This window comes from Pyxicephalus adspersus, chromosome 1 (assembly GCF_032062135.1).
Source record: "Pyxicephalus adspersus chromosome 1, UCB_Pads_2.0, whole genome shotgun sequence".
NCBI classification, from domain to species: Eukaryota; Metazoa; Chordata; class Amphibia; order Anura; family Pyxicephalidae; genus Pyxicephalus; species Pyxicephalus adspersus.
The window spans coordinates 160,290,581-160,305,958 of NC_092858.1; the positions used below are offsets into that span (position 1 = coordinate 160,290,581).

General features: G+C 34.9%; 1 protein-coding gene across 7 annotated transcripts in view; it reads left to right on the forward strand.

Annotated features, from left to right (window-relative positions):
* NCAM2 (neural cell adhesion molecule 2) overlaps window positions 1-15,378 on the forward strand; it is a 207,554-nt gene that overhangs the window by 157,510 nt on the left and 34,666 nt on the right. For all 7 annotated transcript variants that reach the window (XM_072432170.1, XM_072432177.1, XM_072432196.1 and 4 more), the window contains 4 exons: window positions 1,045-1,141; window positions 1,528-1,701; window positions 4,876-4,995; window positions 13,747-13,868. In XM_072432170.1, the coding sequence (XP_072288271.1) occupies window positions 1,045-1,141; window positions 1,528-1,701; window positions 4,876-4,995; window positions 13,747-13,868 (513 nt within the window). The remainder of the gene's footprint in view (window positions 1-1,044; window positions 1,142-1,527; window positions 1,702-4,875; window positions 4,996-13,746; window positions 13,869-15,378) is intronic.

A 15,378-nucleotide genomic window follows, 5' to 3' on the forward strand; every position in this document is an offset into this window, starting at 1 on the left:
AAAAACATACATACCCAGAAAAGATATGATGCAAATAAGAGAAAATTGTGCTTTAAAAAACTGATAAAAATTTTAATAAAAATTTCTACAGTATGTGTGACTTCTCTTTAAATAAACACGTTAAGACTGAAAAGAGAACCTAACTGGAGCATTTATTAGGAGTCATTATCAGTCATGTGTCCAAAATTACTGGGTTTAACAAATTTGGTATGAATTATTATCTGTATACGGTAATCCTTCTGAATTACTGGACTCAAAACCAAGCAAGATCTCATTTATCCCATTCTGGGCCTGATTTATTAAAGCTCTCCAAGACGTGAGATGATAGTCTTTCCACAGTGAAGCTGGGTTAACCAGCAAACCTGAAATGGATGTCATTGACTATTTGTTAGCAAAAGTTTTCAATCATGGACCAGATCCATTCCAGGTTTGCTGGATCACCCAGCTTTACTGATGAAAGTGTATCCTCTTCATCCTTGGAGAGCTATAATAAATCAGTCCCATAATCTATACCTGTGGGGTTAAAGGGGGCTCCAGTGCACCTTTATAAATGTATAACATCTGTATAGGTGTATTATATATACAGCTACACCTGTTCTATCACAAAAATACCCATTTTCTATTTTTTTAATTGTCTTTGTTTTCTCACAGATAACACATAGGCTGTTCACCTAGCAAGTGAATCTTCATCACATTTTTAGTAAGCTAAGTGAAAACTCCCTTACAATGTCACTTTGCTAAGTGAGCAGCCTAAACTTGTTTACTAAATCCATTCCAATGTATGCCATATTTGATTTCCTTTTCAATATTAGTTTGTGCTTGTTAAAGCTCAATTCTTCCAGCCAGTACACAGACGGTATTGGACAACCTGTATCGATTCCTAATGTATTCTTAGTTTCATTACAAAAGGTTCATTCAATATGTAAACCCACCTTTATATTGCTGTGTAAAAAATCTTTTAATGGTAATGAACAATAATCACCTTATGTTACTTGCAAACATTGGGAAATTAATACCTTATTTATATTTTTTTTTTTATTTAAGATAACTCCAATATCAGATAATGATTTTGGACGATATACCTGCATTGCAAATAATTCAATAGGATCAAGGACCCAGGAATATATATTAACTCTGGCCGGTGGGTGTTATACAATCTTGATTAACTTGCATAAATGTTTTTTTAGCAGATGCTTGTTTCCCACGCAAGGATTTTTGTGTATTTCAGACCCTTGTTGCACAAAATTATACATTTTGGTTTCTTGGGTAACAGAATGTGTAATATACGTAATAAAAAAACATGAATGTTTTTAAAGAATATTTCTAGAAAACATTTTTAAGAAAAAACATGACTGACTATAATTCATATTTAGCCAATGATTAACGATAATTGATATTAAGCCAATGATGTGTTGCTTTCTCGGTTTTAGGTGTACACAAGTACTGTGCTCTTCAGACAATCCTAAAAGCTACACTTGAATGTTATCATTATTTTAATGAAATTATGTTGATTATGTTTGCTCTTAGACGTACCTTCAAGTCCACATGGATTGCGAGTTATAGAGCTGTCGCAGACATATGCCAAAGTATTTTTCAACAAGCCGGACTCACACGGTGGTGTGCCTATTCACCATTACCAAATGGATTATAAAGAAGTGTCATCAGATATTTGGAAAGTTGTCCTTTCACATGGAACTCAAAGTGAGTTAATTGTTATAAAAATGAGTGAATATTTTTATATTAAAGCTAAGTGTCCTAAGTGTGGTACTCAGAACTGCAAGAGCTTAATTAAATTTTACATCAAGAATCTAAGGTTTTGTACTGAATACAATTAATTTGGATCATTGAGTACATTGAGTATGTAAAATTGAATTATTTTAAGAAAAAAAATGAATCTTGGTTTCACACTTCACGGACAATAGGTAGCATTTTCTGCCCTCAAATTCTACTCTGCACTGCATTGTAGTGCCCAAAAAGTGAACTAAATGGAGTCCAAGTTATTGTTCCATTCTTTCATTTGCATTTTTTGCTTTTAGAATAAAATGAACACAATTGTTTGCATCTTATCTTCCTGCTTTCCTTCAGCCATCTTGTTCTTTTCTAGACTTTATCCCTATTTTTTTAGTATTTAACTTTTTACTTTTTGTAGTGCCACCTTACTTAGGCTTATCTTTTATCTTTAATAAGTATCATATGGGACTGTGCAAGAAACTGTTTTAAAGTATTTAGATGAAATACTCAGCCCACCCAAATGTTTCAGTCCGGGGGCCATTACTATATGGGATCCCACAATCCTGAAAATATCCTATTAAGAGTTTAATGCTCCTCCCAAGCACCAAGCACCTCCAACTAATTGTCCTTACACCATAAATTTCCACTCTTCCCTTTGCAATCTCCACAAAGTTATTGTAATGCGCCTGGGCACACAAACCACAACCAACTCCAGATATCCTTTTATCACATTTTATTATTGTCATAAAACACGACAAGGGTTAAGTCCGATAAGCAAAGTACAGGAGGCTAAGGCAAAGGCAGGTCAGAAACAATCCGAGGTCAGGGCAGGCAGCAGACAAGAATGGTCATTAACAATCCGAGGTCAGGGCAGGGTTCAGGCAAGAGTCAGGTTTCAGACCATGTCGCTATGGAAAAGACAAACGGAATTAGCATAAACCAACACAAGGACGCACCCAAGCACACTGTGTTCACAGTGGCTTATAGCGGGCAATGGTGGTCAGGACAGGTTCTCCTTAAATGGCCAGAGTGACCAATGACCTTGCACCACCTGGCGCCATTTGATTGGAGGGTGACTGAATTTAAACTGATTTAAACTATCTCCTGCCTCGCGGCAAGGCAGCCGAGTGCCACGCCCTTGGGGGGTACAAGAGGCACGCATGGTAGCGCGCGCACCTCTTCCCACAGCACCCCAGGACCTGCACTACTTTGCACATCCAAAGGAGTGCTGAGAACAGGAGTTTCTGTAACCACGTCCATAGAGATGCAAGGGATGCCGCCTGGCCCAACAGAAGTTTGGCCAGGACGGATGCCTCCACCTGCAGAGAGAGACACACTGCGAGCAGGGCAGCAGCCTCGGCCATGCTGCCTGCTACAGCGGCGTCCCCCTCTGCGGCTGGGATCCCCAGGGACACCGCGGGCTCGCAGGACGGGTACTTTCTTACAGTTATATAACAATGAAACCAGCTAAAAAGCTGAGTCTGAGCCATGATGATCTGTTTTTTAAGGGAAAATGGGGATCTCAGATCCATAAATCAAACTGCCAGACAACCTTGGAGATAAGACTCTGAAAAGTACAAGAAACCAGTACATGATCCGACTTTTTTTACTTTCTGGACCACTGGTGCAGGCCTAGTATGAAAATCATGCTGAGATTTGAATATTCTTCTAACATTGAGTATTGAAGCAAGACAACCAAGGAGCAAAAATATCCATGGGAAGATCAATAATAAACTTTCTGTTGGTACAATTGTTATTTAAAGCTGAACTTTCATTAAAATGTATTCCTTAATAATTACAAAGAATTTAAACCACTGTGTGTGAACCAGATGCCTATAAAACTCAGATATTACCTTGTGCAGAGAGCAGGGCTATGGGAAGGACCCAAGAGGCCTTCTGAGTGTACTAACTACAAGCTTTCTGGAGAAAACTAGATAAGATGAATATATACAAACCCAGTGATCCTGAAAATTGGCTTCTGCACAAACACAAACATTTACACTAGATTACTGCTCAGTAGACACTTTTTGCTTATATCGGAGTTCAGCTTTACAAAATAATCATAATAATGTAGCCATACCTAAAAACAAGGCATATGATAAACTCTGTACCAAAAGTCTTTTATTTCTCCAAATTTAGAGTTTAGAATTTATTGCATGCATGGTATAACTCAAAAGAAGCATTTAGGATCTGGAGAAAAGGTTGCACACATAACATTCAAACCTAAAAAAAAATGTTAGATTTTATTTTTGTAAAAAAAAAAAGATAATTATTATATATAGATACATATAAAGCAAAACTAATCACATGACTCATTTATTGGATGTACAATTGGTTGGCAACAAACTAAAACAGTTTTAATGGAAATATATTGCTTTTTTGTAATAAAGCTTAACGTTAACATCATCAAGGCAGGAACAAGAACAGTAAAAATAAAAGCTTTGTGAAATGATTGAGCATTGTAGAACAATAACAATACTAATAATAACAGATTAGTCATTGTCAGTTGTCCTTGACCTGCTTTGGCAATTCCATAGTAACTGAGCATGTAATACTGCTAGCACACAAACACAGAAAAAAAAAAAAAAAGATTGTTAAGTCTGAACAATACATGATTTTTTTGATCACCTGATGTGGCCTACAGCTAGCTTTACTGAATACAGCTAAAAATCTCCTCCATAACTTTTTTCTATTATTTTTTACATGAATGAGTTTTAAACTTATTTTGGTCATAATACCCCAAAAAAATGTTTCCTTCCCATAGTTATTACCCAACTCCAGAAAGCCGGTATTATTTTTGTAACAAATAATTTTACTGTAAGTTCTGCTAAGGTTTGATCTACTCTAGAAGTTGGCATCACTAATAGACATCATGGCTGATCTTGAGCTTCAACTGTGACAGATCACTGTCATCCCAGCAGGTGATCTTTAACGCTTCCAGAGAGAAACTAAAAATAATAGAGAAAAGGAGACAATTAATTCTTGACCTAATAAGCATAGTTTTAATTAACATTTTTAAAAATAACACTCGGTGCAATGATTATAATAAATAGTAGAAGTTTTTTTTTGAATGTATGAATGTGATGTAAAACTAATATATTTATTATAAACAGTAACACTTTTTTTTTCTTTTTTTTAATACAGCAATTGTTGTTCTGGCCAGTTTGGAAGCAAATACAACATATGAAGTCAGGGTTGCTGCTGTTAATGGAAAAGGAAAAGGGGAATATAGTAAAACAGAAATCTTTCAGACACTTCCAGTTCGTAAGTATATCAGTTATTTTTTGATTTTTTGTGTCATATAAATTGCATAAATTGCAATAAAAACCTAAATACATTCAGAGTGGAAATAAAAAAAGGTTTGAAAATGTTATCAAGGCCTAATAATGGACTCTATAAGATATTTAGAAGCTCCCAACTAGCAGCTGTCAACCACTTTCTTGCAATACATAAAAAACTTTCACCAACTGCCCCCCCCCCCCATCCAATTAGAACACCCCTTCAGATCATGAGGTAATCTCATTTACAGCTAAATGGCCAAAACAATGAAGTCAGATTTTCCAAAGGTAAAGTAAATCAAGGAGGTGAACATATTGCTAATAAAGGCAATGGCATGCATGTTTGGTGTCTGCTTGAAGGTGATATGCATGCCTTTAAAATGTAAAAACAAGGGTAAACATTTATTTTTTTAGACTATAGCATGATCTGTGCCCATCTATTTATGTCCTACATTTTGACCCAAGCTCCTGCTTGTTGACCCAAAAAAAGGCGGAACAAAACCATCTGGGCAGGGGCTTGGTCTTATGGGTTTCGTTCGGCCATCTCATTGTGGATCATAAAGGATTCTGAAACTCATCCTGGATAAAACAGAACTAGTCATCTTTCCACTACTTTCAAAATCTTCCCTGACATTTATCTATATATTTATTTGACCCACCACTCCGTCCACCCACCATTCAGACATCACTCAGACCCATCATGTTCTCTCAGCATAACCCTTGATTCTTCCCTCTCCTTCACATCCCAAATTCAGAACATTTCCAAGTCGTGTCACTTTCACCTGTGCAACATGTTCAAATTCCGCCCCTACCTGTCCCCAAAGACCACCAAACTTCAAAACACCAAAAACTTGTACACGCTCTTATCATTTCTCCTCTGGACTACTGTAACCTCCTCCTCTCTGGTATTCCACTAACTTGGCTCTCCCCTCTACAATCTATTATGAATGCTGCAGTCAGGCTCCTCCATCCTTCCCACCTCTCCTCTTCTGCTACATCTCTTTGTAGTTCTCTTCATTGGCTTCCATTTCACCTTAGAGTCAAATTCAAGCTCCTGTGCTTTGCCTTCAAATTCCTCCACATATTTTATTCCTCTTACCTTTCTTACCTGGTTCAAAAATACACCCCTAGCTGTTCTCTTTTTGCTTGGTTAATGAGTTCATCACTCATAATCCTGTTACATGCTTGACTTCAAGACTTCTCCATGGCCACCCCAAATCTCTGGAAATCTCGTGCTCATCCTTTTTGGCTTGCTCCTATATTCTTCACATTTAAAAGAGACCTTAAAACACACCTTTTCAGACTTGCCTATTCTTCTTCTGTCTCCTAAACCCTCACTACTCACCCACTATTCCATATCCCTTTCCTGTTGTATGCTACTTCCCCCACCTCTTAGATTCTAAACTCTTTTTCAGGCAGGGTCCACTCATCCTCCTGTGTCTTTGTATCTGTCATTTGCAACCCCTATGTAATGTACAGCACTGCATAATATGTTGGTGCTGTATAAATACAGTTTAATATTATTATTTGCTTTTTCTGTAATTGAAACTGTTGATATTATAGGTTGTAAAATTTTCTATAAGTAATGAAGTAAATAGTATGTTCATTAAACATTTATGGCAGGTATCTCTTTTTAGTGCACATATTTTTTCCTATATTTAAAAGTCCTAAATTCACAACATGACCATACTCTTTATTTCAATGGAATACAAATTATAATGTATTTCAGTTTATTATATAAATCATTTATTATAAAAAAATAAATCCTAAAGTAAACCACAAATTTAGTGATTTGATCAAAGAAATTCATATTGTTTATAATGATGGAAACGTGCCATTACAGAACACAGACTATACATTTTCATGAAATATTTAACAAAAGAAAACTACTATTACAGAACAGCATGTATCTTTAATTCTTTATTCATTGTGCTAAGATATAAAATATGTTAAGAGAAGCCACAGCTTTTCGAAGTAATGCACATAATAAAGTATAGTTTTGCGTGGTATTATAACTAATATGAAACTTTATTTATAAAGCGCCAACATATTATGCAATGCTGTATGTTAAATAGGGGGTTGCAAATGACAGACAGGTACAAACAATGACACAAGAAGAAAAAAAGAACCCTACCCGAAAAAGCTTACAAGTGGAAGAAAATAGTGGGGGGGATATGAAATATAGTTTAAGTAGTAAGGGTTTAGGGGACAAAAGACAGACAGCCAAGTTTCAAATGATAGGTTTTAAGGACACTTTTAAACGTGCACAAAGTAAGAGCAAGCCTAATAGGATGAGGAAGAGAGTAGGGGCAACTCTAGAGAAATATTGGACCCATGAATCTGAAATAGTTATAGGTAAGGAATCCAATAGTAGGTCATGGTGAGGTGGAGAGAGCAGCTAGGGCTGTAAAAAAATGATATCATGGGAGATCATCAACTTTTCAGCACAAAAATTGCAAGAAGAGAACCATTAAAACATAATGGTTTATATGCTGTAGGTGCATATAGCACATTTCTTTTAAACAACCCACTGCTGAGTTTAGTCTAAGGAAACTGGAAAATACATCTATCTTGTAGGAGGTCACACTATCCATGTGTGACGGTGCTGGTCTAACCACTACCGTTGAAATATAGATTGAGTCACATGCCTCTCAAAGTATCATTTTTCATCTTTACTACTATGATTATGATATAGTGGTGGGGGAGTGGAAGAAAGTTGAGGATTTATTTGAGCACTGGGTTTTCTAGTGAATATGTTGCTTGGCCCTGCTTGAGTAAAACACAGTTATACTTTAATTTGCATTTAAAAAGAATTAAGAATTAAGAAACTTTTTCCAAGAGAAACCTGCAAACAAGAAAACTATTTCTAAACCTATTGTTAAAAAGACAATTTTAGAACAAGGGGTCAGCATATTTCCCTTAGTACTAGCTCATTTTAATTTATTGTGTCTGTGAGTAGGACAAAGTATAAATGTATATTTACGTGGGGAAATCATGTTTTGCTTATTACAAAAACCTTCCCTTCTTCCTGTTGTGCTTCACAATGACTGTGCTTTACTCCTTCTAGTGCAGGGGGGTGTCTTACCGTAAGACTAACTTAAACTATTAATAAAGACAAGGGTCATTTCACAATATCTGATGTACAATACATACAAATATATGACTACTGGAAGGGCTTAAAATGTTCATATAATAACAAATAAACTGTATTTTCACTTCCAGAATTTTTGTTTGACATATATTCTTGAAAGATAAGACTTCTAAAAGGCATGTCTAATATAGAACCCAGTAAAATGTGTAGGACATTTACCTTTTTTATTGTATTTTTGTGTTCCCCAAACCTTTGTCCTCAAAGACTAGCTAATGGGTTCTTCATTATTATTATTAAATTGACTTTAAAAGCACCTCTCAATAAATCACATCTCCCATGTTTTAAATAAAAACATAATTTATCAATTTATTTGGAATAAATTAGGCAGCAGTGAGCATTACTAATGTTTTAATAGGCAAAATATACTTTTTTATACTGTGTATATTTCCTAAAAATGTATTAATGTTATAGGCTGTATGGGGCTTTGGTTTGTAATGGATATTGTTGTTCTCCTCAAACTTGATGCCAGTCTTACCATTCCTGAAAAAGTACATTCTTGAATACTGAATACTGAATTGAATACTAATCGAGACTGGATGAATACTATACCTATATTTTAGAATATTCTGTTTGTAATAATGGAATAAATTATGTTTTTATTGTAAAACATGCAAATGTGATTTAATGAGATCTGCCTTTAAAGCCTATTAAATTATACTAATGATATTGTAGCAAGTGTGATCATCTTAAGCCAAATCATATGAATAAATTGAACGCTATTAGCCATTGGAACAATAGATTAACTGTAATATCTCAAATTTACAGGTTTTTAGGTGTAAAGCAGTAGCATATATAGTTAGTGTCACCGCTCACCACTCCACATCTGAAAGACCCCATAAGACCTTCAGTTCCCCCATGAGATCTTATATTTTCTCCGACTTAGCTTGAAGTTGTATTATTTTATAGAACTAAACAATGTCCTTCAGATGTATGAGGTCCCTAAAGTAATTCCTTTTGACACTCTGTTCAGCTGGGCTCTGGTTTTTTCACATGGGGCAGAGAGGTTACTGACACCATGTTAGACCTTTTCAGTTCCAGTTTGTCTTTTTTCAAGCTTAAAGCGAAGTTCCATTATATTTCCTTAGAAATCATTTCCTGAAAGAAACTGATGTGTCACAAAACTTTTTTAATTAATTGCACTCAGTTGAATAATATTTTGTTTGCAGACAAGGCTTTAATGAATTCACTAAATGGATCTATAATAGCTAAAAGAAACCGGCATAAGTATAATTAAAAGATAAAAGGTAATGTAATTGCTGTAATTGCTTAATTTAGGTGGTTTTCTAAGCATTTCCAAGCCCAGAATGAATAGCGCAGCCTGCGCTCAAGTATTCTTGTACGCTGTGAATATATATATATATATATATACATGCTTACTTTTCAATTATATGTAGACTTTTGAGAGGCTTAGGACAATTCCTGCAGTAAATGGAAGTTTGGTTCTCTGAATGGAAAACAAAATAAATGCTGGTCAAAGAGCAAGCATATTGAAGTAAAACTTACCAAAACATTGCTAAAGAATCACTGCTATAACTGAAGGTACATATTGGTATTCCATTACTCTCTTAGATATGCAGTTTGATTTCAGACACTGTGGTTTAGAGTCTAGTCCCTTCCCTGCCTACCTTCTGCACATCACAATTATAGCACTCAATAGCAGTCTCTTTAGCCCACAATGAGGCAAAGGCGACAGCTGAGTCTGGTCTATGGCTAAGGGAACTAGACACATTTTGAATAGCAGACAATCCTGGGTTTCTAAGTAAGCTCAATAGGAATACCAAGGAGATGCTCTGAAACAAGAAGGTTCTTATAAATGCATAGTAATTTGAAAGTGACCTTAACTTCATTTTACTGTCTAAGGCAGTGTTTTTCAACTAGGGATGTATGGAACATTGAGGTTCATACAAAGTTTGCAAGGGGTTCCTTGAGTAATGGGTAGTTTGTGACTTTCAGGTCAGTAATCTTTGACAATCTGGTGAAATTCTTCCCAATGGCCAGCAAAGTAATAGGCATTCTCCCCAATAATGTACTGAGAGCTATAGATATGGTAAATATAGCAGTGGGTCTTGAAAGCCTGAAAGTAATTTCAGGGGGTTTTACCATGTTAAAGGGGTTGAAAAACACTGATCTAAGCAGACCTACAGTACCTCTAAGTTCATATAGAGCTTAACTTCAAACTGATATTGATAATATATATATATACCGTATATATATGGATAAATATCACTCCATGCTTGACAGCTGGCATAAAGTGTTTTTCAGATTATATACATGCCACTTTGCATTGTTGTCCAGAAGTATTAGTATTATGGTTTGTTCAAGTGCAACTTTAAAAACCTAAGCCGTGCTGCCATGTTCTTTTTTCTTGCAAACAAACCTTATACCTTTACCAGTTACATGGGCAGAGAACAATTGCTTCACTAAGATCATTGCTAATGTCTTTTCTTCATGGCATGCTATTAACACACACCTCAATGTTTCAGATCAGCAACTGCCAAAACGTCTTCCTTAATAGAGGTGGCCTCATTTGTTTAATGAATCAAGTGCATTTGATTAGTTCACCCAGTATTACTTACTCTTTTATTTCCAATTAAATGTCCTTTTTTTCACATACTGCTTTTGCAGTGTTGCACAGCAAACAGCAAATAAAATTACAAATAATCAAACATAATAATAGTACTAACAATATTAATAGTATGTCTATTGCACAAGGTTGTAATAAATCAAGCCCAGGTTTAGAAATTGTAGAAAAGATTGGGCAGATATGCAGAAATTGTTTAACAAAGATTTATTAACATAAAAAAACTCTTTATACCAAAAAGCACACACATTAGTAAAATCACAGTAATAACTTAGATGAATATTATAAAATTCAAATCCAAGCCTAAAATCATGCCAAAAGATTAGGCTGTGACAGTAATCCAATGAAAATAAGATATCAAGAGACTTTGAAATATGATTTTTGTGCTTTGTTTTTTTGCAAATTTTCTAGTATTCCGGAAATGTTCTGCTAGGTTTTATTGAAATAATAAAAAAACATTCAACAATACAGAAAAGAATAATCTCTCCAGACTATGTTTTTAAAGAAATACAAAATTGGAAGCCACTTATATAATTGGACTTTTCAATAGTATTTTTCTTAAGGTACATATATAAGCTATATAATTAAATACTAACTGCACTTTCATGGAAGCTGTGAATATTGCCTATCTGGGACTCTTGTGTTTGAAAACACAAAGGAAAATCAAAGAAATAGTTATAAAAAAACATTTTCCTTTGGTCATTTTTGTGCCAATTGCTCATTTAGTAATTTAAGCAGCAGAAAGTACTATTTGTTACATCTATAGTTGTAGAACAATTTTCTGTTTGTGACATTGCTTCAGATAAGACATTCAGTCTTTTAAAATAAACACAGTTGGTCTATGTAAAAAAAGATGAAGTTCATCTTTTAAAGTTTTAAATCCAGGTATTAATGTGTGCTTCTAGCCAAAACTTTTTTAAATTTTATTTTAGGGATAGTATGAAGTACTAACAGAGGTCACAAATAGCACACAAGATAAAAGTACGGAAATGGAAAGGAAGGATATTATACCCATTTTTTTCTCATCCATCCAAAGCAAACAGGAAGTTTTGTTTAGTAGCTTTAAATATTCTAATCTGTAAGTGTTGTTTTGTATTTACTTTTACTGTGCAACAAGCAAAACCTTTGCTCTGTGTTTGAACTCTGGTTGTCTTGGTCCTAATCATTGGCTTGAGACTTCATTGATACTTCTTATAATGTACCTAAACTTAACTTCCAGTGATTCCTGGAGTTGGATTACTTGATCATTTGCCCCTGTTTTTGGCACCTTTTTAAACTCTGAGTCTTCCTATTTCCTTTGCTAGATTAATGTGGTTCATCCTGTTATCTGGCTTGCTATGTAGACTCAACTATTGCTGCTTCACTAATCTCAACTAGGACTTACATTGACTCTCTCCTGCTGCATTACCCCACAGACTTGCCTCTACTGAGAGCAATTATTACTTGCACATTTTTCTCTCATTTGTAGACTCCTGACAAATTTATTGAAATGAATTTACACTTATGTACATTATATTGAAATACAATGAGTGACAACATTTAAATCATATGCAACTTGGAGCATGGTCGCTTAGAGATTGGCACTCTAGCCTTTGCAGCGTTAGGTCCCAGGTTCAAATCTCAGCCAGGTCACTATCTGCATAGTTTGCATTGGGTTTCCTCTCACAAAAAAAAAAAAAAACATTTAGTTTAAAAATTGGCTACCCCAAAAGGTTGCCCCTAGACTGTGGTAATAACAAATGATTATGGGACAATGAATTGTGAGCTCCTTTGAGGGACAGCTAGTGACAAGATAATGAACTTTGTAAAACTCTACATAGTTGATGACATATAAATACAAGTTTATAATAATCTAAAACAATGTGGGACTTTTAGATACAACCATTATTTTTGTACCAATTTTTTACAATTTTATTGAAACCTGATAAAACCAACTATAGGATAGACAATTACATAGATGACCATACTAATATATTCATTATACTCAGTACATAATGCGTTTTTCTATGCTTTTTGCACAATTTGTTTCACCAGGAGAAACACCCTTTTAAAGACTAGCACAGACAAACCCTCATAATAAAAGGTTTAGAAAAATTATGAATTACATTAAATACAGTACCAATGGCTAACTAATGTCAAACTTACATTAGGGATGCAGTAAAGTGAATGGTCCTGGGTATTTAAAAGGACCTGCCTATTTACAACATTAAAATCATGACATATAATAGAAATAGTAAAAATGAATCCTAAATGAATACTGAATCTCAGAAAGGTAGGTAATAGAGCACGGGGTACACAGATACGGTATTTGAGTTGAGTTTGAGCAATATTTTTAACTCTAAAATACCATGCCACAATACCATGAACCCAACAATAAACATGGAACAGAATGTAAATAGCATCAAAGTACAACTAAACACATCAGAAGAGTCACCACCTCTAAGAGAAAAAAGAGAAGACAATATATCGATTTATCTATAGAACTTAAACCCAGTAATTCCACATTCCACAAGTATTTCCACATATTTAGTATTACTCCCTTTTTCTAGACTAAAGAACTTTAACTGAAGCTTGTCAACTAACTGTCTGAGCCTAATTGCTGCACACAATGAACGTGGGACAAATGGGTTGATTTACTAAATCAATAAAGAATGTTAATTTAGGAACTTCACATTTACTATGAAAAATGTACTTCCGCTTCATAATGTGAAGTTAATAAACTACCTTTGAATACCTAATCACATGCAAGGGAAAGATTACTGTAGTAAGTACAGCTTCACCTGTTGACTAGGCATGGATGGTTTTCCTCAGTAATTCCATCAGTAAGTTTGACACTGGTATTTCTGACCAACATGTTTTAGAAATTAAGAGAACATACTATCTTTCGTTATAAAACTACATTTTGTCACATACATTTCAAAGAAAATTGTGATTGGACAAGGGCACTGAAGCATGTTTAATGTTGTTTTAAGCTTTAAGATTTTATTTTATTTTTTTTGTCCTAGGTGAACCAAGTCCTCCATCTATCCATGGACAGCCAGGCTCAGGCAAGAGTTTTAAACTAAGTATAACAAAACAAGATGATGGAGGAGCACCAATTTTAAATTACGTAGTAAAATACAGAAGTGTGAGTTTGATATTATTTTGATATGATATGAGTTTGATATGATATTATTTCCTTTTATTTGGTTATATGTTTTAAATTTTCTTAACATGTAAATAAGATTTATCATCAGCCTTAAGTGAATGTTAATGGTAGTGCATTTTCTTTCATGGTGAAGTAACAAGAATAGAAAATTTGAATTTAAAGAATTTGTTATGTTGTATAATTTGATTATGTTGCAATGTAGAACAATTTTACATTATCTTTCAACCGGTCAAAAAAGAGTAACCAGGAATGTTTTTTAGACAAAAGAGGACCCAGGATGGACCTATAAAGCCCATCTCTTGCTTCTAGAAAAACTCCACAATTATTTAGATTGTCTTGTTATATCTGCACACACATAACCATGCTTGTATTGTTTTTCATTATTTGCTTGGCATATACGAGGAGGTGCTGAGAGGTCCCTGGCTTTGCCCAGAAAGAAGAGAGCCAGAGTTATGAAATAACACATTTATTCAACATATTCCCCTCATGAGACTGATGCACTTAGTACAGCGTAGTTGCAGCTTTTCCAGACCGTTCAAATAAAAGTTCTTTGGTTGGGCCGCAAGCCAGCTCCCAGCAGCATCTTTGACGTCAGAAATGTCCTCAAATCGTTGCCTATTTAGGTGTTTCTTCAAATTCGGGAACAGATAATTTTGTCCTGCAAAAAAATGATCCCTTTGGTCAACTTTCCATGGCGTTTCGTCTTACTTGCCTCCTTCAGCTGGTCCAGGAGACTAGCATAATACTGTCCGGTGATACTAGAGCCCAGAATACCATCTTTGTCCCAGAAAACAGATGCCATGACTTTTTGGGCTGGTTTCTGGGTTTGGAACTTCTTCGGCCACGGGGACTCACTGTGGCGCCCTTCCTTTGACTGTTCCTTGGTGTCAGGATCATATATGTGGAGCCAGGTTTCATCCTCAGTCACTAACCTAGCCAGAAAGTCCTGTGCAGCTTCACAATGGGCTAAAAGGCTAATAGTTTTCATCTGTATTGTAAAAAATGTGCACATGTTTAGCATTTTGCCATACAACTTCCACTATTGCCTACAGTAAGGGTGGTAGCAATAGTAAAACTAGTAATATGTCCTACATAATATAAAACATTTGTAGGAGTAAAAGTAAAAAAAAAAAATAAGGCCACTTTTAATAGGTAATAGGGTTACATTTAGTTTTTGTAAATAAAAATAATGTCAGCTGTTAAAATACACACAAAGATTTTGATTGTAACAGAATAGGCAAAAACATCCAGAGTACTATTCAATATGCTGTTTTGCTTTATTGTAGAATTTACTCCATCTTTGTACACATTATTGATAGCAATGGGTGGATGATTAGCTGAAATTACATGTTATCTAATCACATAAAGCTTAGTGCCTTTTTATTTACTTACTTACTCCTGGGTTGATTTGATACTAATATCTTGTAATTTCTACTACAAAATAATCATCTTTTACATAAGCTCTCGCTAGCTGTCTGTTTTCCCTTCT